The sequence below is a fragment of the Lytechinus variegatus genome, chromosome 11 (genome assembly GCF_018143015.1).
Source record: "Lytechinus variegatus isolate NC3 chromosome 11, Lvar_3.0, whole genome shotgun sequence".
Lineage (NCBI taxonomy): Eukaryota > Metazoa > Echinodermata > Echinoidea > Temnopleuroida > Toxopneustidae > Lytechinus > Lytechinus variegatus.
Window position 1 is genome coordinate 8,817,991 of NC_054750.1, and position 27,043 is coordinate 8,845,033.

General features: G+C 36.5%; 2 protein-coding genes across 3 annotated transcripts in view; both read left to right on the plus strand.

Moving 5' to 3' along the window:
- The window catches only part of LOC121423664, a 32,772-nt gene extending 22,421 nt beyond the window's left edge, over positions 1–10,351 (plus strand). For both annotated transcript variants that reach the window (XM_041619088.1, XM_041619089.1), the window contains 11 exons: positions 1,208–1,498; positions 2,478–2,531; positions 2,989–3,057; positions 3,838–4,002; positions 4,538–4,765; positions 5,166–5,248; positions 6,252–6,356; positions 6,668–6,818; positions 7,492–7,735; positions 8,507–8,807; positions 9,999–10,351. In XM_041619088.1, coding sequence (XP_041475022.1) covers positions 1,208–1,498; positions 2,478–2,531; positions 2,989–3,057; positions 3,838–4,002; positions 4,538–4,765; positions 5,166–5,248; positions 6,252–6,356; positions 6,668–6,818; positions 7,492–7,735; positions 8,507–8,807; positions 9,999–10,151 — 1,844 coding nt within the window. In that variant the 3' untranslated portion in view covers positions 10,152–10,351. The remainder of the gene's footprint in view (positions 1–1,207; positions 1,499–2,477; positions 2,532–2,988; positions 3,058–3,837; positions 4,003–4,537; positions 4,766–5,165; positions 5,249–6,251; positions 6,357–6,667; positions 6,819–7,491; positions 7,736–8,506; positions 8,808–9,998) is intronic.
- A 14,641-nt stretch (positions 10,352–24,992) lies between these two features.
- Positions 24,993–26,799, plus strand: LOC121424192 (probable G-protein coupled receptor 21). The gene has a single exon (XM_041619801.1). It carries the CDS (start codon positions 24,993–24,995, stop codon positions 26,130–26,132), a length of 1,140 nt encoding a protein of 379 aa, XP_041475735.1. The 3' UTR covers positions 26,133–26,799.
- Positions 26,800–27,043: the final 244 nt, after the last annotated feature.

A 27,043-nucleotide genomic window follows, 5' to 3' on the forward strand; every position in this document is an offset into this window, starting at 1 on the left:
ATAAGGCTGGGGGGTCTCCCGGGCCACCCTAGAGATCTCGGCCGTCAACTGCGCGATCGCGCCGAAAATTGGCACGCAGGTTGTCTGGGATATAATCTACAAAATTGTATAGTAATTTTTCTCATGCGAATTGTTATTAAGTAATTATGCTAATTTATGCATAATTAGTAAGCGAAATCATACTTTTTCCTCTAACTCCATAAAAAAAGCTCCAAATGTTCTAATTTTTGGCATAGAAATTCATTGTTATGTTCTTAGCAAGTTTACATGAAAAAATTGTGATATCAGATCAATTTCTTATGTATTATATTGTTTTTTGCAATTTCTTATGTATTTCTTTGTTTTTTGGACTTATTTTAATTGTTTTTTCAATGGAATTCATTGGGACTCTTCTAAGAGCATAAACAGCATAAAATACATACATTTAGACCAGCAAAACTAAAAATAATGATACATTTAGGATTTTTGGTTGAAAACACAATTTACATTTTCACAGTTTTGAGCAATTTTTGGTCTGACATGCACTTACATAACGTTGCATAATTTCTGAACCGCGTACCCGGATGATGCAAGATTGGTCTCAAAGTTGCGCAAGACTTGAAAGTAAAAAGTCAGCAAGCAGCGCGGTCAAAATATTTTGCGCTATGAAAGTATCGCACGATGCGTTGAGGGGGGTCTCCGAACCCCCCTCCCCCCCCTCCGGCCTAGAAAGGGTTAACTTTCATTGGATAGATGAGACCCAAACCTAAGATTGTATGTGAAAAACTTACCCACATTTTGTATATTTTTTAAGTCCCAGGGCTTTTTCAAAGTGTTAACTTTTTTTCGATACGCACTATAAAGGAGGACTACCTGCCTGTTAAAAACACAAATTTGGTTGCTCTTGACAACTATTCTCTATTGAAAAGATTATTATTGGAATCTGCCTGTATAGAATACCTACTCAGAAAGACCACTTTTCTTGTCACCCTTTGGTGGTCTTCATAGACGGTTTCCACTGGAGTAATTTTAACAGAAAAATAAGGAGTTTGTATGACCTTCCCTGATGAAGATCTTTGAATGTTGAAAACATTCATGGACAATTCTTAAGCCTAGAAATAATACACATTATATATCGATTGCTATTCACTTGTAGGAAAGGAATCTCCGGGTCACATGAACACATTATTATCATTTGTGAATATTAACATTATTATGATGATCGCAGGTACAAGACTGAGAGAGACAAGGAGTGTCCACTTCTCAGACGGCACTGCCCCGGGCAAGGACACCACTGGACAGACAAATAGCCCGCCTTCCACAGGCGGGGGTGACACGATCTCAACGCCTATCCCTGGTGATCCATCAGTTCAGAACATTCCCACTTCCATCAGGGGTATCCCGGAGCTCCAGGGAGGGAACAGAAGGCGGTTACAACGTCAGGGGTGGCACAAGAGCCTCATCCCTGAGGATGAATCCAGACTACCTCCTGTTATTCTTACCACTGAGGTGAAGGGAGGTGAGGGAACAAATTTCATTCTGTATGAGCAATCATGTAATATGGAATTCACTATGTATTTTTACCAAGCCCATTGCCTTAGGGAAATAGGCAATGCAAGGAGTTGGGGTACAAATTATCAGGCGATTAAAGCCTTGTATCTCAAACATTCTGATAACAACTCAAAGAAAGGTGTATTTTGGAATAATGGGCATTTTGGGCAATGGTGGAAACCTCTTATTGTCTGGAAATGGTTTCTCCCTGTTTAGAACTCTTTCTATTATTGTAGGCAAAAGAAGGTTGTCCCTTGTGACACAACTCTAAAATAGATATTATCCTGAAAAGTTTGTTCTCAAATTTCTTAGATATTTAGATTCATGGTTTTCACAGCCCATCAACAGAATGTTTTGTAATAAATACTTTATGGAATATATAGAATGTACAGGAGAAATAGATTTATTATTATCCATTGAGAAGCTTATTGCTTTGGAAAATACGAAATATTAGCAATAAAGTTGATATTAGTTATAGGTCTACAGCAAATCAAGTACTAAATAAATCATGAGATTGTTTCCATCTCTTTATAACAAAGCACTGATTTTATGCTTGATTTGTCATTTCAATTTTCTGAATGACAACATTGAAATACATTTGGGTTGTCATGGATTATTAGTGCTGGAAACCAAATTTTTATAATGGTAATAAGTGTATACAGCATGGACCTTTACAACACAACACAATTTAACAGTGAATAGAATGTCTTAATTTGCATCTGCAATAAGAAAGGTGAAGGTTGCTGATTTCGTGAACAAAAAAGGAAGAAAAAAGGGCTGATAAATGATAGTGCTGAAGACTCTGTATTGTTTTCAAAGTCAAAATTAATAGTTACATTTATATAGCTTTATATTGTAATTGTTAATTACTGTTAGCATTTAAATAAGAAATCCCAAATCAGGAATATGTTTTTAATTTGCTTAATAATTTGCTTAATAATTTGCAGAGTTTTCTGTGGATGATAATCCCAACATGGAGAAGATTTTGAATGACTTGAAGAGTAAGTTTTATCTGTCTTTAGTATGAGTTCCATGAATTCATTTTTTGGGTATAATGTTATACTTATTAATTCTTAATCTTGCTATGTTCTAGTTATATCTTTGTTTGGGGGTATAAGGGATAGTAATTTCTGGTGGCAGTATCATGAAAATTATCTTGAAATGCCTGATGCTTGAATATGCAAGTGATAATGATTTGAATGATTTCAAAACTTTATGTGAGATTAAAAAAACTATAGTTTCTCAGTCAAATAATTCTTTCCAACATTATGGTCCATATAAATTTGTTTTTAGAGACATTACAATTCATTTTATCATTCTAGTAGTAATTTACCTACGTATTGTATTTTGTATTGTCATCTTTTTTAGAGATAATTATGTTCTTTTGACCCCAAGTATAACTCATCCTCAAAGAATATATTTGAACCCTTACAAACCTGTTATTTTTCTAACATACAGGTGACAATCCTGTTCCTGCTGTCTTTGTTTTAAGCAAAAATCTGATGGTTCTCGTCCAGATAGTAGACTGTAAGTACCACACAAATTTCCTTTAAATTGCACAGTAAGAATGATATAAGAAATTATTTTTTCACAATCATGAGATTTTACCTCTTTTAGTAAGTTTTCCACTTGTGAGGCTACCAGCTTTATCAGACCTTCATCGTAGATGGATTAGTTGCTGATGCTGCATGGTAAAAGTATTAAAATGGTTAAGCATCATAGTGTTACTATACTTATAGGAGAGAGCATATTGTCATAAGTTTCTATACATGGGGAGGGGGGTTCTGTTCTTCCTGAATGTGGATAGCCTCCCTAAATCCATATGATAGACTTTATATTATTTTGAGCAAATGTGGAACTTTTCCTTCCACTGTGATGAGTTGTTGGTGATGGTAACATTATCAGTGAGGGCAAGGGACCGTTGCAGAAAGAGTAAATAATCAGTCGCATGTCGTGCTGTTGATTGGTTGAAAATCAAGTTGCGCATGATATTTAGAGTTGCGATTGATTGCAACTCTTTCTGCAACGGGCCCCATATTTCTTAACAAATTGTTATTCAAGCTGTATGCACAATGTAATTGCAGTGAGAATGAATATATTATATCTCTGATCATGTAACAAATACCTATCAAAATTTTCATTCAAGACTATGAATTCAAGCTTTCATATGTCACATTTGAGGGCTTAGACATTCATTTATACAAGACACTTGTAAGAACCTGTACAGTTCATCATCAATTGTTTGTCTTCATATGCAAATTACATTTTCCTTGGAAACTAAAATCATCTATTTTGGTTTTGTTTCAGTGAACTGTTGTGTGAATAGGACATGTTGGTGTTTCAGTACCAAGGGACTAGCAACAGTTGGTCAAGATGAGGTAGTGATCATTTTAGAATGTCTACCAGATGAGAAGACTATTCCTAGAGACATCTTCTGTCATCTGTACAGTCTCTATGAAGATGCTAAAAGAGGTTAATTCATTTGAGATTTTTTTGTATGTGCTGTGTGTTTGTGTGGTTCTAGTAAAGAAATTCACACTAAAATTAAGATGTGGACATATAGTAACTCATCAACTCCGTTGATTACCGGTAGTTAGTAATGTTATTAATAGCATTGGTGATGATCATGATGCTTATGATGATGATGACGAGGGCGATGATAGTGATGGATGTGATGGTGGTGGTGATGATTATGGTGATGACGATTATGATGATAATGATGACGATGATGATGGTGATGATGGTGATGATGAAGATGATGATGATGATGTGATGATGGTAGTGATGGTTGGAGTGGTGTTTTTTTTTATTCAAACAAGTGCACACCTAGTTACCAAGAATGCACATATAGCATCATTTATTTGAATGCTGGATAAAAGAGCATTGCCGATCAAAAGCCTTGCTCACGGGCAAAGGTGCTGTGACCGGAGATCGAGAACCCCAGATTTTATAATGAAGTTGCACTTGAAGTTAATCTTGGTTTTCACTCTTCCCCCTTTTTTATCAGGTAATACTGTGACAGACATGAGTCATACAATCTTTGCTGGAGGCGGATTCCTTGGTAGCAGAGACCATGGTGGATTTCTCTACATCAGGCCAACCTTCCAATGTCTTCAGAAACTCATCTTCCCAGAACCACCCTATCTGGTAGCCGTCCTACTCCAGAAGTGGGAAACACCCTGGGCTAAGGTTTTCCCCCTGAGGTTGCTTTTGAGACTCGGAGCTGAATTTAGATGTTAGTAGGACACCTTTATTGTTGAAAAGAAATGTAGAGAAATCAGGAGCAGAAGATCGAGTAGCTGTAGTGGTTGTTTATTGAGAATCAACATGATGTACAACCTTATATCTTTCATATTTGTTCATAATTCATTTTGTTATTGTGAGATTATAACTTGTTATATAAAATGTATATTGCATTTAATATGTTTGGCAATTTCATGTACTGTGGCAATTGCAGTTCTTGGGCTACTCTGCATCACACTCCAACAAAGTGAAAATGAAGAAATGTACAAAACAAATATTGAACTTATCTCCCATGTGTGCTATGAAGGCCTGGTTGTCGGCGCTTGGAGAAGCATCTTTCATCCAAACTAAAAGTGCCTTATTGTAATGTCAAAAAATCTTATATTCCACAGATTATCCATGTCCTCTAATGAGCGTTAGATTCAGAAAGCCAGTCTTCGGAGAGATTGGTCATACCATCATGAACCTACTAGCTGTAAGTAATTCACAATCTTCGTTTCTTCTTTTTTTCTTTATTGTGCTCTGTCATGCCTCATTTTGTCTAAATCACCTCATTTTCACTAACTTAGTTTTTGATTTGCTCTTTGTCGACATATTATTTCAATGTATGTATCGCTTTCTGCATCAAAACACTTTGTTCGTATACAACTTAACAATGTGATATAAGTATTTATGGTGGGAATATCATAAATGGCTTTTTAGATTAATACTACTTTATGCGCACATAGTGCTTTCTCATACATGTAGCTATCCCCCCATTTCTTAATCCCAGTTTAAAGCAACTTGATAGTGATCATGATCTCTGTTGGTGTTATTTTGTTTTTTTGTGTTTTGTGACCTGCCATGATCGTTGGGCTGCATTTTACATTGATGTGATCAACAACAACAGCAACAATAGTTTATTGATTTATTTCATTTCTTTTCTTTCCATTTTTCACATACAAGTCAAAAATACATTAATACATAAATACAATTACGAAAATGAACAAAAGTAAGAACCTTACATTTGCAAAGATTGGGTAATTATACGAACAAAATACGATACTTATATCATCATTTTATAAAACTTAACATTCTTAAAAGCATGAGTATTCGTGTGTATGTTAAAAAAAGAAAGGGGTGAAATGAAAAGAGAGACCAGCTGAGAAGCTTGGCTTGTTGGACGCTGATCTCTCGAATACGTAAACAATGTAATATAATGTGAACTTGGTAAAAGATCATTCGAATCAAGGGAACGTAAATAGTAGGAAAATCGCTGAACATGTTGAAGATAAATGTATCAATTATAGATATCGGCCCAGTTTATGTTACAGGTTTATGATAATGATAATAATAGCGGTATATTTACCCAGGGTAGCCACTTCAGTTCCGGAAACTGTTCTCCCAGCGGGCTTATGTTACAAGGCCCTGGCCATGATCATTATGATATATGTCAATTGAAAAATCTTTTTTCATTCACAATCTCTATATCTTTGCAGGATTTTAAGAATTATCAGTACAAGTTGCCTGTGATCAGGGGTGTTGTTATTCATATGGAAGACAAACAGACAGTAATCAAATTCCCAAGAAATCGATATGATGAGGTTTGTATATGTATATATATTGCAAATTTATCTAGACAACAAATATACCTAGAAATGTAGAGAAATGTATGCAGAATAGTGTACTAAAGGGATTAGGTTACAGTTTTTTTCTTTCAGTGTTTTTGATGTGATGTTATGGTATAGCATGATGAAATATATTAAAAGTCCAAATTTTGTGGGAATTATTCATTCAGGCAGTATATTGAGCCGCAATGATACCCTCTTGTATTTTAAGTTAATTACTTTGATGTAAAAGAAATTTGAGAGCTTCTTGCTGAGCTAATCCACTGTTTTGGTATATTCCTACCCAGCTCATGAAGGTGTTAAATAACTCCAATGAGCATGTGATGGCACTGGCGGCTGTCTTTAGTCCGGATGCAGACTCTCATCTGGTTTGTATGCAGAATGACCAGGGTACCTATCAGACACAGGCCATCAATATACAGAACAAACCAAGAAAAGGTTAGTCTTCATGATACAATTTGTGTATACAGTTGTGCTCAAAAGTTTGTCAACCCCACCACAAAAGTCACTCCTTCGTGCCGAGTGTTGAATGTAGACAACAACACTGCAATGTTTGGTGAGCCCAGAGAAACAAACTATATTGAATGTCACATTTTATCACCTGACTTCACAATAGGATATGTGTTTGAGCTCCTCTGTTTGCTCAGTAAAAACTGATATGAAGTATATTGTAGTAAGTTTCACGGTACACCATGTATCTTTCTGGGGCAAGTGTTGGTCCTGAAAAGGACCAACCAATCTCTGAAGTAATGATATGAAGTAAATTACGTTTCATCTGTGCTTATGACCCAGGGACCTTGCAGAGAATATAGAGGGATTTTTGTTTGGATTATTACCATTCCTCAAAACTCAAATGTTTTGCAATCCTTCAGCATCTGATGAAACTGTTTCAAGTTGTTGAAATCATTGTGTGTTACCATCAACAAGGCCCCTCTCCCCTTCTCATTAAAAAATTATAATTCACTAATTGACCAATCAAATAAAGATACACCCTTAGCTACATAAATGCTACACATCACAAGTTCCAGTATCGCCTATGAGACTTAATACCAATGAACATTTGCGATTTTCATCATGTTAATATTTCAACCTTTTCCATCCATTAATTCAGTGACTGGAGCTAGTTTTGTCGTTTTCAATGGCGCTCTCAAGAGCAGTTCTGGTCTGACAGCAAAGTCCAGCATCGTTGAGGACGGTCTGATGGTCCAGATCCGTCCTGAGACCATGACGCTTCTTAAGGACTCAATGCGTCAGATGCAGGAGATGTCTATACCCTGCGGGAGCAGCGTAGCAGACACGCCAGAAGAGACTGTCCTTGTACAGTGGGTGGAGGATGATAAGAACTTCAACAGTGGGTAAGGTTTAGAACATTGTATCATTCAGACTTGCGTTCATTGCAGTTACCATAGTAACAGTTGGTGACCAGTGCTTATCAGTCAATTAGAATGAAAAATTTAACTGAGCTTGTGATTGAATAGCAAATTTTTAGAGCTGATATACTTCATGAAATGACAAGAACTTAGATATTAGCTTCTTGCAAACCATGCAAAACACAGAAACAGTTTCTTTGCCTTAGCATGACAGATCCTGGAAAGCATGCTGACTTATTTAAATTCACATTTGACCCGCCAGTGCATACCAACTGACCCTACTTTTCTAAAAACAAATTCACTTATCTAGTTGCATTATTTTGTAGTGGGAAAAAATGGTATAATAATAGGCATTTATATAGCGCTATATATCTAGAAATATTCTATTCCGAGGCGCATTGTTATTATTACCCCGGCTATAGCTCGAGCTGCCTTTCAGCACTCATGCATTCAAGGAATTCATCCTGCCGGGTACCCATTGACCTCACCTGGGTTGAGTGCAGCACAATGTGGATAAATTTTGTGCTGAAGGAAATTACGCCATGGCTGGGATTTGAACCCATGACCCTCTATTTCAAAGTCAGAAGACTTATCCACTGGGCCACAATGCTCGACATCATGTGTATCTTGGGCTAGAATAATTTCCATATAAAGAGTTGATGGCACTAGTGTCTGTCAGATCCTTAATTTCTTTCTTATCTGTATCTCATATGGCATGGCTCTTAATCTTGAATTTTATTTGTATTTGTACCACAGAGTGACCAGTCCCATCGACGGTCGATCCTTGACAGGCGTGGAGAGCATACGAATCCACAATGGAACCGAGTACCACGGTCACAATCGAGCCATCCGTTGGACAGAGGTCTTCTTTATCCAGAATGGTCTCGGGGAAGGAGAGTCCCTTGGTCATCCGAATGTTCCTGAGCCAGTTGACCTGAGCAGGCTAGCAGAAAGCTTGGCTTCTGCATTTTGTCTGGCACTGAGTGGAAGCCTGAATGAACTGAGGGAAGCTGGATTAGTGAAACTAGGTCTCAGGGTTACAGTGGACATTGAAAGGGTCAGTTTATTTCATTTTTTTAAATCCATGTTTTAATTTGTGTAAGCGCCTCTCCCCACTCCCTCTACCTACCCAAGGGAAGGAAAAGAAGCTGTGTGTGTTGAGGCAATTTTGTTCTCACTACTAAAACATTTAGTTAGCTTGATATAATTTTGAAGACATGTGAAGCGTTAATTCTTTGACCAGATAATGCAACAACAAAAATCCCAATCCCAATACAGATGAGACATACTGGAATGTGCAATATTTTCTAAATGGTTTTTCTATGAGGGCTTGCATGCCTCTTGGCAATAGTACTGAATTTTACTTTTGTGAGCCCTGGGGCCCATTGCAGAAAGAGTTGCGTTTAAACGCAAGTCAAAAAATCAATTGCAAGTCCAAAATGCGCGCTGTTGATTGGTTGAAAATGAAGTTGCGCATGATTTTTTTAGAGATGCATTTGATTGCAACTCTTTCAGCATCGGGCCCCTGGTCCATGGAAAAACAATTTTCTTTACTCTTTTCCTCTTTTCTTTCATTTCTACTTATCCATATTTAATTATTCAATTTCAAATTGTATTTTTGTATTTAAATTGTACAATTTGTCTATGTTTTTATGGCCAAATAAATAATGATACTGTATGATCATGGTTCCCACGGTCATGGAAAGTCCTGGAAAAATTGTGGTCCTGGAAAGTCAGGGAATTTGGAAAATTTGTGAAAAGTAATGGAATTGCATGGCTATGGCAGCTTTCCGTTTTGTTGTGTCTTGCAAAGTTCTCTCATACTTAATTATCATACTCTGCTGTGTCTGATTTTGGAAACCGTGGCAGGAGGCAAGTCATGAAAAGCAGCAATTCAGTCATGGAAAAGTCATGGAATTCTGTTTTCAAATTTCTGTGGGAACCCTGTATGATTTATCCTTAACAAGTAGTTCTAGTAAACAAAATGTGTGAAGGGAATTTTCTGATATTCTTCATTATAGAGCATTAGGAATATGGACTCATTTCAAAGTAATTTACTAAAGGTTTTGATCGATCATGGCTTAATAATTCTAACCTCAAGATTTTCTCATACTGATCAGCATTACTCACTTCTTCACTGCCCTTACTCTATTTCCCCATTCTATTGAATATTATGTAAAATATTGGTCATTCCCTTGATTTGAATATCATACTTCAAATGAATGAATTCTTCCTCCCCTTTTTCTAGGTTGGATATGAATCAGGGTCAAAAGGTCAACTGCTCCCACCTCATTACATGAACAGTCTCGACAACGAGCTCATCCCGGTTGTGCATGGTGCCGTTTCACAGCACGAGGGCGCCCCAGTGGTATTGGAACTCATTTTTCACATAATTGACTGATATCAGTAAACTGGCAGTGATGCTGCTCTTCTTGCAATAGGGATTCTACCAAGGGTTAGCTTAGCTGATTGGAGAGTGATTTTTAAAAAAAATGCTGGTGTAAAGATGCCTGTGCTCTTATTCACAGAGCTACCAAGTCTCACACATCATTTTGGACTCTTGTTCATCCCCTCAAATCTCTGTCTCATGCAACTATCACAGCCTATCCCCATATACATTGTACACAATGTCTGTGATCTCACTCAGATTCAAAGAAAATCTCACGCATAAGTGGTCTTTGAACTTGGCATCTCTGTATTCATCTCATTGTCAGTAGCAAAAAAGATTTCATGGTAGTATTACAACACCTTCTCAAGTACGTGAGTGCTTACACTTTGCGAACATTGCACAAATTCCAAGCAGTACATTTGTCTGCTGATGAGGGCTATAGTGCAAGAGTGTAAGAGGAGTATCAACTGAGACTTTTACAGACATGGCATGCAGATTGACCCATAGGCCCTTACTTGTCTCTGTATTATTTTGTGTAACTACAGAAAAGCTCATATTGAAGTAATTGAGAAATGATGGCTGTTGATTAATGATTATAAATCATTTGATTTTAATCTTCCACAGTTTCTCCTTTTGCACATACATGTAACATTGCTTGCAGTCATCAATCGCAGTTTAGAATCTTGTAAACATGATCTTTGCCTGATGCCAGTGAGTACATTTTGATATGAGCTTGAACTGTTTTACCACTGCTAGTAGAACTTGGCATATGAGGCAAACCAATTTTAATGTGCAGAAAATGCCGTCATGAATGGATTAAGATTCATGAATAGAATTTGTAATGATGAAGCTATTTATAAAATACGACTATTACTATGTATGATATGTAGAGATTATTTGAAAAATAGATATATTTTTGTATTGTATTCACTATTAAGCATTTCACAAGCTCTAATATGCGTGTATGTTCTATAGCCATAATGATTGTATATCATATTGAAATGGTTTCATGACATTTGTTTTGGCGACAATTGCTCCACTCTAAATTCCACACACTAATTGAATGACCAACTTCTTACCTGGGTTTAACACTATACCCAACCCTAAATGTTACCTTAAACCTTAAGGCATGGTCACACCGCCCAAGCGTTGTTGGAGCGGTCGTGGAGCGGAGAGAAAAAAATTCATCACCGCTCGCTACCGTCACCATTTTCAATTTCGATTGTTTTTTTGTTTGTTTACGATTTGTTTTCGACTTTTTCTCCAGTTTTGTGAGCGAAATTCGACCCTCTCTCCCAACCGCTCCAACAACGCTCGGGCGGTGTGACCAGGCCTTAACGTAAAACCCTATGGCAGCCCTAACCCTTACCCTACATCTGAGATGAAATTAAGCCTGGATCAATTGTCACAGTAGTAAATGTTGTGTCACCATTGAAACATGCCAACTCCAACCATATATTTTTGTTTACACCTGCAAGTAATTCATAGTAGGTCCGGGGTCCCCTGTAATTATTAGTGTGTCATATTTCAAAAGAGAAGAAGAAAGATTGTTGAATTACTTTTACTCTTGAATGAATACTAACAGTAATATACATGTCAGTAACAGACTTTTTGACCAGTGATTGTCTTTTTTTTATCAACCTTCACTCTCCTTGCTCGATGTTTTGTGAGTTAGTCAAAGTAACCTTTGTTAGAAAGTGAAAAAAATGAAATAAACCTTGAAATAACCTTGGAATAACTCATACAGATTCTTTTAGGACAGAGATCCATTGACATCCTTAATGACACTAATTTTCATTGTTTGAAGTAAGCTTTATATTCTTCTAATGGTAATTGTTATGATAGCCACAGGGTTTTTATTTTATAATTTAAATTTTCAAGTTGACTTTCATCTTTTGTAGGCTTTGAGCAGTCCTACAGAAATGTATAAGTCTCTGCTGTTTGTATGTTTCTGGAACTTGAGTACGAGTGTTTATGAAAGATATTTCCATCAAATAATTGTCCTACCCCCTCCCCTGTTTCCATCTTTTTCTTTTAAATCACTTCTTGAACCTTATTTTGATAATGGCTCCTTTTTATGAGCTGGAAAGCAGAGATGAATTAGGAATTGGATTATACATATTCTATGGGATTACCCTGAAGCATGTTGGTAATTTCTTGACAGATTTGCTTTAGGCATATCAGTTGAAGGCTAAAGTAGCTAAAACTTACAAATTGCTTCATGAACTATCTCCAAGGCATCGTTTCTTGAAGGCCGTCATTGCTCTGTGTCATTCATGTTAAAATGGCTGTGAAGTAATTGGTTTCAGTTTTCGAATCGCTATTATGATATGATATTGAATGTCAACTGGCCAGTAATGGCAACTTTCATGCACTATTTAGTTGTTGACTATACCTGTCGCTGTACAAGTTTTTTTATACTCAACAAAGTATGTGTTACTCACCGATGCAAGCATGGAAGAAATAATATTATATTATTTTGTGTAGGAATACAACCAATACCAGTGCCAAGAGCTCCGAAATTCATAACATTGTCCCTTTTTACAAAAACATTGTAGGAGTTATGAAAAACTCCTCTGATACGTATACAAAAAGTATATTGCAGAAAAAAAGAAAATACTGATTTTCCACCCAAATATTGTTGCATTCCTTGAAATACTCCACACAACACTACCCTCAGACTCTTGAAATAATCTGTTTCTCCCCTTTTACTCCTATTGTCTGATATGTAAATATCTTACTGTCACAGGAAGAATGCTATTATTTTTCTCAAATTGAAGTCTTGTGTTCCCAGTCCCTTCCATCAAATAGTAAAACAGGTTTGTTTTTGCAAGTATGAATACAAGATGATGTTTAATCATACTGATCAAAAGATGTTTCATTTGGTCATTGGAATATACTTTTGATGTAGCCATTTTTAGATCCACCATACAATGTACTTTTATGAACTCTGCATTGTTGAATCAGTGGTGTTAAATGAACACTATCAGTGCTTATATTGGATACATTGCTACAGCAAGCAGTTTTCACCAGTGTTAGTTCAATACCCATTGGTGTTATTGTAACAATCTGTTATTCTTCTACCCTATTTGGTGTTCTGCTAGAATTCCATGTTATATATAATACCTGGGAACACCTACAGATGGTGTTCTTGACACCATAAATCATATACTACCGATTTTAAATTTGCAATCTCATGCATCATCATAAACAAATCTCATATTTCATACATATTAAAATAACTATTATACTGTACTATTACTGTTGCAGAAATATACACTGTCACTAGCCTTTTCCTTATTTAATGTGATTTGTACATTAGCTAGTTTCATTTTAGATATATTTCCATGGAGGGATGTTTTTTGACTTTTATTATCTTTATACAGGCATTCATTTAATCAACATTCTTTCTCATTTATGAAAGTATATTCGATATATTATTTATGAGAATTATTCTTTACCTTCAATAGTTTTATTTACATCTATCAATTACATTTTGTGGGCATATATAGACTTTGCACATGGCATGTGTACATTACTCTGTCAAGTTCCACGTATTATCAGTTTCTATGTGAGCTCAGAATCTCTGAAGATTATAATAGTTAGGGCATCAGAATTTAATATGAATTTGAGTGATTGGATAAAATCTTACAATCAAGGCTTAGAAATTGATCTTGGGCATCTGTGATCAAATATTCGACCTGAAATTTACCTGTTATAATAAATTCTATTATGCTATACTTTAATGCATTGTTGATATTGAAAATTGGTTTTGTATTTATGAAGAAAAGGAGAGAACTTGGTCAGTTCTATTTGTGTATCTTTGCTGCATATGATTATTCTTTTTGTAAAAGAAGAAAACACAATTCCTAGAATATTATTAAAATAACTCATAACTGATGATTAATTCAGATTATTGTGTATGTACATTGTATTTCCTTTTCTGTTATTTTTCCTGATCATTCTTCTATATGCTCATCAGTGCAAAATTTTGAAATATATATATTTTGCTTCATGTACTTTAATATGATATTTACGGCATGTTGGCACAATACAGACTGAATGTTTAATTTATATGTGAACATTTTATGTGTAATTTTATATGACAAGAATTTAGATGAAAAGGCCAATAACAACCTGCATTAAAGCAGCTTTCAAATAAATCATTAATGTCTTTGTGTTATTTGTTTGTGGGGCTGTTAAATGGGTTAGTAATTAAAGAAGTGTTTTGGAGAGGAATATCAATGTCCATTCGAACGGCTTTGATAGATTGTATTATCTAACAATTGAATCTTTAAAAAAAATTTAATTGACCATTATTGTTTTAATTAAATTTGAATATGATGGTGAACCGCAACAAAGTTGAAGGGGGGCGGTCCCAACCTAATCTCCACCCCCACTTTAATGGTCCACATGGCAATTCCAAGTCGTTAAGTTATACCGTAGTCTTCATTCACAGACACTTGCAATTTTGCACAGTGCACAATGAGTCTGAAGTAGTGAGACTATATTCACCATGTACCGTGGCTGGCTTTACCAAGGCACAAAGAGAGACTGGTGTCTAGTCTTCACTGTAAGACATGGTTTCAGATAGAGTCACATGTGAGTCTGTGCTTGCAGACAGGTTGTACCACATATTACATGACTTTTTTTTCCTTTTGTGTCAGGTGCAACTTTTAAAACCAAATATGTGATGCCCAGGTAGGTAGTTTTGAAGCATAGTAATCTGCCTGACTAAAAATGTCTTAGTAACCTGATTTATGTGGAATCTCAATACAAAGTATTCAACAAAATTCCTCAGCGTATTGTCATTTCTATACTAATTGGATTTAATTGACTTCATGATGTTTATGATTGAAAAAGTGAAATCATAACACATATCCTAAAAAAATAAAAGTGAAAAACACATTCATGAAACCAAAGAATACATAGGAAATTAATTGCCCTTTTTATGAATAAATTTCCTTTACAGAAATATTTTCTAACAAGGTCATAATGGGCATCTTGACAAAAAGATATTTTGAGCGCTATATTTTTGATATCTTGCACGTATTTAATTGATAATTTATTTAATTGAGCTATTTCATATATTATGGCATTTCGCACGTACCACCACCTGGAAAAACAAAACAATGGGTGATTTCAAGTTCGGTGTTAGTGTTGGTGTGGAGAGCGTAAGAGGGGCGCTGAACCGAGCTCCAACACGGAGATGGGTTCAGAGGAACGCTACCGATTGCTTTATCGATGGCACCGACGTCACGCCTCTGCGCTGTGCTGCTAAATCATCTCAACTTCACGCCAGAAGTCTCGACGACGAAAATGATAGTGGAGAGAAATTAATTAAATTATCATCGTACAGAATGCAAATCCTTTAATCAATTCAAGCATTCGAAAGAGTGAACATTACTCTTCATCAAAATATATAAAGCTCAAACGATTTGAACTCATCTTAACTGGAAAAGCTATTCGGGGATGTTTCATCGTGTTCGCCGCCTGTTCACGAGCTTGAGATTGCCAACACCAACACCGAACTATCATGATATTCCCAATCCCTGGGTGTTGGTGTTGGTGAATGGGGAAATTGCACGTAGATCGTCAACACCAGCCGCAGTGCTGGATTCAGTCAGCAGACGACATTCAACACCATCCTTCAACACGAACTGCCGGAACTACGTCATATTTTCCGCGGTCAATGCCAACATCAGCCATTGTGGGTTGCTGCCACGGATCATGTGGTAACTGCAGGTGAATGAGGTGGCAGTTTCCAGAGTGCGGAGAGGATGCAGCAGAAGATGAACTCGTTCTACCGGACGTGGTTAGGTGTTCCAAGGATGTTGACGGATTTGGCATTCTTTTGTAGATCCGGAAAGCGATAAGACTTCATATGGCATCAGTGGTAGAAGAGTTAAGCTGGTAAAGGTGGGTTGGTCTTGGTCATGATGATGAGAGAATCCGAGGATCAGACAATAGCTGATTCTATGCCACCGACAGAAGAGGCTGTAGATGAAGCCGTGGCAATGGCTAAGTGGGAGGAGATGCGTGGTGCTTTCCAAGTGGGCGGGAGCGGGATATATAGGGTATCGTCCTGGCATTAGATAGTAGATAGCACGCAAGGCAGGAAAGACAGGAGGAATTTGGTGGTTGAGGCGGTCAAGAAGAAAGAGGAGGGATGTCGGTTGGCAAAAACTGCACAGCAGGAGTGCAGGGTGCATGGCCTCGTTGGGAAAAGGTGGAGCAATGGAGTCTTCTGGGACCAACTCAGTACGGTGTCGTCTAGTGCCTTATACGCTTTAACCTTTGATGTAATAATGATAATAATAATAACGTTTTATTTACCCAGGGTAGCCACTTCAATCACAAGACTGCTCTTCCAGCGGGCCCTTTTGTATATTGACTTCAATAATTGCTACATATCAGCCTATTAAGCAAAATATGAATCTCATCAAACAGGCATTCTGGATACATTTTTTTTGCAATTCCGGCGCGAAGCCCAAGCAAAACTTGTATATAGTGACATGAAAGATTTTTTTGCAAATCTTCCCCTCACATTATTTCATTCGCTCGTCTTCCTCCTCATTTTCCTCTACTTCTTTTTTCTTCTGTCTTTCTTTTTTCTCCTTTTTCTTTTCTTCTTCTTTTTTTTCTTCTTGCTCTGCCAATTTTTTCTGGGGGGACACCAAATCTCGGGAGGGGGCACGTGCCCCCAGGACCCCCCCCCCCCGTAGCTACGCCACTGACAGCTGAGAACGAAGTTTTAACTCGATCTGTACTCAATGGCCAATTGTTTATGTATTAAGAGCGGATAGACCAGGGAAATGGAGTTGCGCGACAGCCGAATTTGTAAGTCACTGGTTTTTTTTGTATGTTCTTTTAAGTTTATTTTCCCCGTTATGGTGCATTTCAGACCGAAACGGAATAATAATCTATATTTTGGTCCAGTTCTTTTTATATATCTTATGAAATAAAGACAAAAATCGATGAGCCCCGCCGGGGGTGCATTGTTAACCCCCTAATGGCGGCTGCACGATCGTGAGCCGTCTGTGTACGGGGAGAAATTAAAAAAAAGTTACAAAACTCCTCAAAACAGACAGCTGCCAGATGTCTACAGTGATCCCAACTTTGCTGCTGATGACCCGTTGACATTATGTAGAATTGTAGATCTTTTTGTATCTTCTGCTAAATACAGATGTAAAGTCACTTTCACACTGAAAAAATGAGCATTTCAACGTTGTGACTTAAACATGACTGTGGTTGACCATGTGAAAACGTTGTGAACACTCACACTCTCGAGGTGTACGTGTGTCCACAGTGTGATACTATAATATTCACACTGTTGAATTTGAACATTTTAACGGACAATATTTATTGTATTCTACACCCGATTCTACCGTATTCGAGGTCACGTTTATCACATATTTGCATGGGGGATTTTTTTTTTATGTATAATTCAATTTTACCTCCGATTTATGTATTTAGCACCATAAAATGATAAATAATAATATACTGATTTATAGCGCAGAAACTATGTGCATAATATTCTACTGCGCTGCAATTAAGGGCTTATGAAATGCTTGAGAACAAATTTAGAAAATAGGGAAAAGGGAATGTGTATGTATGGGAATTAATTGAACAGATAGATTCTTAGTCTAAGAACGTTTGAACGTTTCTACTGATGGACAGGATCTTATTGCATATGGCAAACCATTCCGTAATTTTGGAACATCAGCACCGTATAAACTGCCTGGCGCAAGTGCTACGATTACAGTAATTGGCTCCGAGTACAAAATCGATGATAGATGGGAATTTTAGGTCAAGAAAAATAAAGCAGGAGTAAATGGAAAGATGATGCAAGGATATGGCCATATATACCTGACCCATGGTATGATGTATTTCTGTAAAATGTTTTTCTTTGTTTAGTGGTTATTTTCAGGGAGACAAGAGAAGAGAGGGAAGGAGGGGGAGAGAGGAAGATACGGAATGAAAAGAGTATGGGGTGTGATGGAGAAGGCGATGTCGTTTGAAAAACTAGGATATAGTAAAAGATGTGTGAAAGAGTGATCGAGGGAGAATAAGGGATTGGCGGGAAAGAGGGGGAGGGGTTGAGAAATGGGATAAAGAGATCGAGGGAGAGGGTTATGTTGAGAGAACGAGAGAAGATTTATGCAACAGAAGATAATGAGGGAGGAGGTCCCGGGGGGAGGTCATTAATATTGTTTGTCATCATTTTCCCTTCCGAATCTGATGGTAGATGCGACCAAAATAGTTCATTGTATAGTTCATCACCTGGTATCCACGTCTAAAAGAAATATAGGCCTGCATACTATTTGTCATCATTATCTTTCGTTTCGCATTTGCTGCTAGATGTGGCTTTAATAATAATTAGTGACCGTGGTGGGAGGTTGAAAAGGTCATATATATACATATTCCAATGTTCCTCGTGAGTCCTTCCTTTTTTGTGAGAAAGAGGATTATGGTTGGGGGTGTGAGGAATAACAATAATAATTAACATTATTTGTATAGCGCTTATCACAAAACATGTCTGTAAGCTCTTAATAGAAGTAGTGTGTGGTGGTGAAGGTGGGGTGGTGTTTGTGTGTGTGAGGATGATGGTGAGCGTGTTTTTCTTTCACTCTTTTTGTATGGGGAGTGAAAAAGAGGTTTGTGTTTGGGGTGTAAGGGTGTGTGTGCGTTTGGGGTGAGTTTGAGTGTGTGTTGTGTTGTTGTTGTTTATAACCCAAGTTTAAACACCTAGCTTATGGACTTACAACTGCACCCGTTACTAATGATACCTATATCCTAAATATTTTGTAAAAAAAATCAAATGACAGAATGTCCATCTATTTTGAAAGATCAAATATATCATATCATAGATTTCGATTTCATATGACAATCCATGTTTATAATTATGTAATATTACATAATAAAACAATTCTATTTACATACTCAGTTATACTCATTATCAATTTCTTCAGCTCAAAATCGCTATCCTTTCGCATTCATCGAGCTGGAGTTATGGCTGGAATAAAAACCTAGAAGAAAAATAGATATAGCGGTCTTATAAAAGGTATATATAATGAATGATTTTTTTAATGGTAATCACGTTCTTCATTAACATGATGACGGATTAAACTTTTCACGCAAAACACATTAACGTTCCCAAACGAAGCGCATGCGTGATGTTCACTCGTGATATTCATAACCAATTGGCAGAGATCCCTCGCCTTTATTGCACTACAAATGATGACACGAAGCTGATCAATGCGTCGACATGATTCTTTATTCGCCAGCAACAACAAAAGAAAAGTATTAAAAGTGAGTACTCTATTCTTTTATTCCAGTGAGACTTGTTTTTAAGGCAATTCTAAAAAATAATGATCAACATAGACAGCCATAATCCAGTGGGGTTTAACAATGTGCTTGACGTTTTAAGCGTTTGTTACCGTGTTCAGGGCGGAACGCAAAAAATGAGAAAAAAGGATGCTCAATGAAGGAGAAATTCTAAATCTTGGATAGAATTGATTTCGTTCTCCATTTCCATAACGATTTGATTTCTAGTTTAAATCACTTTCATTAGGCTTTTATTAACGAGGATGTTTCAGAAAGCAATGCGTAAATTTGTGCATGATTTTGCAATCCACTGCATTATGATGTAAAGATGTATAGGCCTACAACACATGACCCAAATGTTCATTACTGAAGGAATATGGTCCTGATGACCATGATGACAATAGTGATTTGCTATTGGTATTGATGTGGAACTATCATAGTTCTTTGTACTCGCTTACTTGGTCGGATGCTTACTTGCTTACCTACAGTAAGAAATTTTTAACATCAATTGCATTTAAAAGACCTTCTGAAACGGGGATGTGAGGTGCACTTGGCCTATTCAAATCCCCCCCCCTCAAAAAAAAAAAAATCTTCAAATCTTATATATGTTGGAAATGAAAAATATTTTATTTGTTCGTCATATACTCAAATTATCACTGGCGGATCCAGGGAGGGGGGGGGGGGGAGGGGAGGGGGCACAGCCGGCCGAGTCCCCCCCCCCTTGAGAAGCAAAATTAAAATTTGTAATGTAAAAATGCCAATAAAACCGAATTGTGCCCCACTCCCCATTGAAAGTAAAAACCTTTTTTTTGCTTGTCAATTTTTTCGGGAACGAAATATCATTAATTTTCGGTTGAAAACCTTTTTTTGTTTTTGTTTGCTTGTCAAATTTTTCCTCGGAAAAATGTACCCCCTCCTCCCCCTTTGGAAAATCGTGGATCCGCCCCTTAATTATAATGATTAAGTGGCGAAAGTTACGCATTATTACGAAATACGGTAATTAGGCTCTGCGGCTCATATAATTACTGATTAATCACCCTATTATTTAATCTAAATTTAACAGTAACCTTGATTCTGATGAATAATGAAGCATGCCCCCTTAATGACACGGCTTCCATGACCGGTTAAAGGGAAGATCAAAATGAATATATTCGAAATGTCAGCAAAAATGTTGGAAGTATTTTGGAGGCGTTGGATTAGCTATATACTTGCAATTTTTGTTATTCCTTTGCATGATTCTATGGAGATATCGAACATTTCAAGAATCCTAGTAGCACCAAAGTTAAATTCATTGAGGATAGGCCTATGAATAATTGCTGTAGAAAAATGGGTATAGATGACATAAAAGCATGTGATGGCGTAATTTAAGAAGTGATTTTCGCTGGAAAATCATAATTCAGCTTACATAGTATCAAATTGGCTGAGAGAGCAAATTTGCAATTGAGCACCCTCCTCTGATGTTTTTTCTTTTCCGATCAACTCATGTTTTTGGGTTTTCTCACATGTTGACTTTCTGACTCTATAATGTAAGTGAAACAATAAATCTATAGTGTAAGCGCCCGTATGAATATCTTGAAATAATGATTTTCTTTCCTTTAATGAAGTCGATCAGTCCGCTCGATAAAATCCTTTTCAAGAGCAGGGGAAATAAAGTCTATTGATGGAAAATAAATACCGATCTCAATAGCTTTTCCAGCATCAACTATGACAAAGAAATATATGGGTCTAAGTGCACAAGCAGAGTCCAAAGACAATTGGGCCCATAAAATACAATAAGCGCCTGGGGTGGTATTCTGAAAACGTTCTTATCTTTGTTCTTACCTTTTAACTTATCTCACTGAGATAAGAAGACGCTAAAATCATTGCAAATCGGTATTCTGAAAATCTTCTTAACGCGTTCTTATCTTTGTAAGGACTGCCTTCTTCTTATCTTCAACACGCCCATTTATAGGATATTACCAATCAAAATGCGCGTTATATTGGCAGTTTAACCAATAGAAGCGTACCTTATGTGAAGAGAATATCATGGGCGCTGCGCGTACACTGTTTCTGGCGCATTGCGCGAAATAGGCATTTTATACGCAATGACTGATTTTATTATTTCGAGACGTCCACGTGCATAAAATAAAGAAAAAAGTAAATAAAGCAGGTACGAATAAAGAATAAAAAATGAAGAAAGAAAGTAAGTAGGTATTAAAGTAAGAAGACAGAAAAGGGTCAGAATGAAGCAGAAAAAAGATGAAAGGAACAAAGCAGAAAATAATGAAAAATAAAGAGTAAACGAAAGAAAGCAAGCAAAAAGGACTTAAAAATAAAAAAGAACGAAAAATAGAATAAATAAAAGAAGGAAAAGGATGAAAGAAATAAAACAATTATCAATGATAAAGTGAAGGAACAAAAAGAAAGGAAAGAAACTAAAAGGAAACACACACACACAAAAGAAAAAGGTCAAACTAAAAAGATTAAAAAAAGTAACATGGAACCGAAAAAGAAAATAGTCTAAAAACGAATAAAAGAAAGTTAGAAAGAAAAAAAGGAGAAAAAGGGAATAAAATGTAAAAAGTGAAGGAAGAGAAAAAAGGGAAATGAAACAAAGAAATAAAATTGAGAGAGAAAAAATGAAAGGAAAATTAACGCAAACATGAAGACTACAAAAAGATAAAGGAAAGAAAGGTAAATTCAAAGAAAGAAAGAAAGAAAGAAAGAAAGAAAGAAAGAAAGAAAGAGAAAAAAAAACGAAAAGGGAAAATAAAGAGTTAAGAGAAGAAAGACAGAGAGAAGAAACAAAGTAAAGAAAAGGGTAAATAAAGAATGAACGAAAAAAGAATGAGCGACGAAATAAAGAAAAAAAAAAGAAAGTAAAAAAGACACAAAAAATTCAGAAAGCAGAAATAAAATAAATTTAGAAAGAAAAATTAAGAATTATTAAAGGGAAGGAAGCAAAAGGGGGAAAATAAAATGAATGATTAAAAAAAGGAAAAGCATATATAAAAACGAAAGAATTGAAGAAAAAATAAGGAAGAAAAATAAAGATTACAAAAAAGTGAAGGAAGAAAGAAACAAAAAGGAAAAGCATATATAAAAACGAAAGAATGGACGAAAAAATAAGGAAGAAAAATAGAAAGATGACAAAAAAAGTGAAGGAAGAAAGAAAGAAAAGGAAGAGAAAAGGGGGAAAATAAGAAATAAATACTCAGTAGCTATAAAGAAATAAGAAAGGGATAAAACGAAAAGGGAAAATAAAAATGGAAGAAAGATGAAGTATAAATGAAACAAAGCAAAAGAAAAAAATTAAAAGATTTAAACAGAACAAAAGAAAAGATATAAATGAAGAATGAAATAAAAGAAGAAAGACATGTAGATAGAAAGGAAGAAAGACAGACAAATAGAAAGGAAGAAAAAAGAAAAAGGGATAGAAAAAATAGACGGGCAAAATAAAGGGTGAATGAAAGAAATGGTGGGAGTAATACTTGTGGGTACTTATTACTACTAGTGGCCATCGATTTTGAGCAAGAAAAAAACGCAGACATCGTGAGATGTGATAACCCTCTAGCTATCTTAAATATTATCTTAAATACCGTGAAAGATAAGAAAGAAAAAAGATAAGAACGTTTTCAGAATACCACTTATCTTGATTTTGTTCTTATCTTTTTAGCGCACTTTAATATTATATGCGCGAGTTGTAAATTTACGCGCTCAGCATTGGGGGTGGAGAGCAAGATAAGAACAAAGATAAGAACAAAAGATAAGAACGTTTTCAGAATACCAATTTAAGAAAGTGACGTAGATAAGAACAAAATTAAGATAAGAACGTTTTCAGAATACCGCCCCTGGATCTTTCCTGTTCCCCAATATGCAATCTCCCCTTGACCAGTTGACGACAGTGCTGTCGCAGCAATGTATGATTGGCACGTAATTTGGAAAGTAATTTAAATGAAGGCGTTGATAAAGAGGAATTTCCATACCCTAGAACATAATTTAGATTAGAAATCTACTCTACATCTTGACCTCCCTGATGTTCAATGCTAGTATGCGGTAAATGGAGAATGGATCGATATATATGGAAAAGAGCTTTTTGATAACATACTTTTCTATCTTGGAATATAATAAAGAAGCATGCGATAAACATCAATATGAGAGCACAATGTCATCATGATTAAAATCTGCGATAAGATGATATATGTATGTATGTGTGTGAGTGTGTGTGTGTGTGTGTGTATGAAGAGTTCTGTTACTGGTCAAGCTTTGGATCCATGTAGATCTTCATCGGGACTGCAAGTATACAATACACAAATTACAATATGATAGCATAAGTTAATTATTTGTAGTTATTTACATGCATAAAGGTAAGTGAATCATTGATAATATATACTCTTAACACTACGTCATCATTACTACTTCTATTATCATTTCTGTTATTATCTCTTATTTGTTATTATAATCTAATGTAACTGCATGTTATATAATATAATTGTCATCTATTTTTAATCACTGATATTGCATATTTTTATACGACCTAAGTTTGAACTGTAAATGGAATAACAATTACCGAGTATGGGGGTCCGAATATTTTAGGCCTACATCTGAGAGTTTGTTTTGAAGAAGTAAAAGTGGTGCTTATTATTTTCAAATTAGACGTATTAAAAGACTTTACTTAAACAGAGTTTAAACGCTTATTATTTTCTATCAATATGTCTAAATCCTACCGATATTTATCTCAGAATCCAAGATTCTGCACTCAATAAACCTTCATGTGACTACGCCAGTCAGAAAAAAAATTAAATGTCTTCGTGTATTTCCCTTATCAATCTATATTTTACTGTTATACAACCTTCAATTTATTTAAATAACAAACTATGAACTCTTTTCTTCTTTCTGTTTATATTGCAGCCTTAAAGTAACCAAACCCAGAGTCGATTGCATCAAATGAACACTTGCATTCGGATACTTATCACTCGGAAAATATCCTTTTCGAAGGCCTTTTTAGACTATTTATGGCTTATCAATACGATCTCCTCAGTTTGCTTTACAGCCGTTGCAGACACGGTTGATAAAATGATAATCAGTCTAGTATCATCTTAATCTTGGCATGATCAACTCTCTACCGTGCCCTTATAGTTGTATCGTGTGTAATTTCCAAAGAAGAAGTGACCGGAAGACACACAGGTATTCATTCTCTTCTGTATACAGCTGATGGTAATGATCAAATGGTTTATCTGGTTGGATAAGTACCTATATGAGCAGGATCCAAGATGTGCTTTTCTTTCAGTGAAGGTGACATTACTTCCGCACAAAGGCAAAAATCCTCATTGATATACGACTCGGGAAAAACAAAACCTCGTTGTTTCTTTTCTCACAACCAAATTACTTGACAATTAAGCTCAGTCTACGTTCGGGGATAAAAATGAAGCTTTAGAATGAGTTCAGTTTTACTCGTACTTTCTATGTAGGCCTATATTTCAGATGCTAAATATTAAAAACAGTTTTGCGTGATTTTCTGGTGAATATGCCAACATAATTAGTGCGATGGAGTCTTCGACTGTGAACGACTCCGAGTACTTTGATTATGGGGACGCTAGCATGAATTCCTCAGCATCAACGCCATCTTCTCAAATTATCCTTGGGCCTTTGAAGCCCAATGTTGCACAGGCGATAGCTTTTGCGTGTTCTACTTTTCTCATTATTACATCGAACACTCTAACATTAATGGTTCTTCATCTGAAGCCATCCTGTTTTGTAGAGATCTCTCGCCTTATATTCCAGGCACTAGCCGTTACCGATCTTCTCACTGGTTTGTTCTGTTGCTTCTTCAGCTTTTTGTTTTCCTGCGCTCCGCAACTACAGAACACAGTGACCTGTACAGTACGAACAATGGCCTGTACGGGATGTCTGAACCAGTCAGCTCTAACAATGGCATTTGCAACCGTTGACCGTTACATCGCCATCACTAAACCGCTGCGGTATACTTCAATCATGACCGCAGTGCGCGCACAATACGTTCTCTCCGTTCTTGCCTTTATTTCCATTGGGAACGCCATTTTCACCAATGTAGGAGCCGACTTCACGTCCACCAAAAGAACGTGCGTTTCAGACTTTTCAGCAGTTGGAATTGGCATATCTTTTCGGCCATCGCTCGTCGTCATCCTCCTTATATTCTATGGTAGCCTTTTGATCTCGACATTCGCCAACTATAACGTCGTGCGTATAGCTCTTCGTCATTCAAGGAGTCTTGGTAACGAGTCTTCACTTCGCCAGAATGGAAACATGCAGGACGGCACCTCGAGTTCCACTGATGGTCCTTTCAACATGACACCGTATTTACCACAACCTGTTCGTGAAAACAGCATCAAGATGAGGAGCCTTTGGACCGTTGTCATGGCTACGATATCGTTCTACATCTTGGTGATGCCTTGGAACATCATGGCATCACTTCACTTCGCCCACCACGTTCAGATCCCTCATTCTCTAAGAATCACAGCTGCCTATCTCCTAATAAACAATTCTTGGTGGAACACCGTAATTTATTCTCTTTTGAACACAACCTTTCGACGCGCCCTTGGCAAAACACTTATCCGGGTATTTGGCCGTACCACCACGTCTGATGTCAGCTTTGAGTCGACAATAGCCGCGACGGATGGAAGCCTAAATATGAATATGTCTCCGTAACTCTAATCTAAAACCCTATGTTCTGATCTTTGCCTCTGGTTAATTTGCAAGGAATAATTAGCTGTTTGCTATTATTTCAGAACGAAGTTTTAGAACTACAATTCCTTGTTTGAGAGCATGTAGTGTCAAATTATTTGCACCCCACCCCACCGTCTTACGTGTACTTGCATTGCACTCATCACTTACAGCTTTATTCAGTTATTTCATCATACATGACCATGCATTTATCATCCGTGTAATCGAATACGGCTTATACTCCATAATCTCCTATTTACGTTCCGTTGATATTAATGTATACAGTTCGTTATATCAGCGTCATACAAGCCTCGCTTTTTAGCTGGTCTCTGATTATTTTTCTTTTTTCAAGCATACACATGTAGAACTATCCATGTTTTCTTAAGGTTTGGTTTATCTATTGTGTTTGTTTATTGTATATTCCTTGTCATTACCAATTTTCAAGTGTAAGCGCTTTGTATGATTGATTTGTATTGATTTTGTATTTATGTATGTTTCTGATTTGCATGCATGTTGGAAGAAATGTAGGCCTATATAGAAATGAAATAAATAAATAAAAAATACACTAGTCCTGGTAAAAGCTTGCACTTGACACCAAACCCCTTGAAAGTCCCGGGGGGCCACTTCCATTCACGAGTGGATACCATGCGCGACCATGCGCGACCATGGGGTCTCAAAAAGCACCCTAAACACGTAATTTCCATATTCTGAATATGCACCCCTTAACAAGTATTGGGGTGTGAAACCCTACCGTCAACAAGCATTGGAAACAAAACGATACTCTTGGCAAATATTCCCTGAAATGAACCCCTAAACAAGTACAGGAATGTTTTATTGTTACGGGTCCTTCGGTCGTCGGCTTTACCTTATTTGGTTTAGTACGACCCCACCTTCTA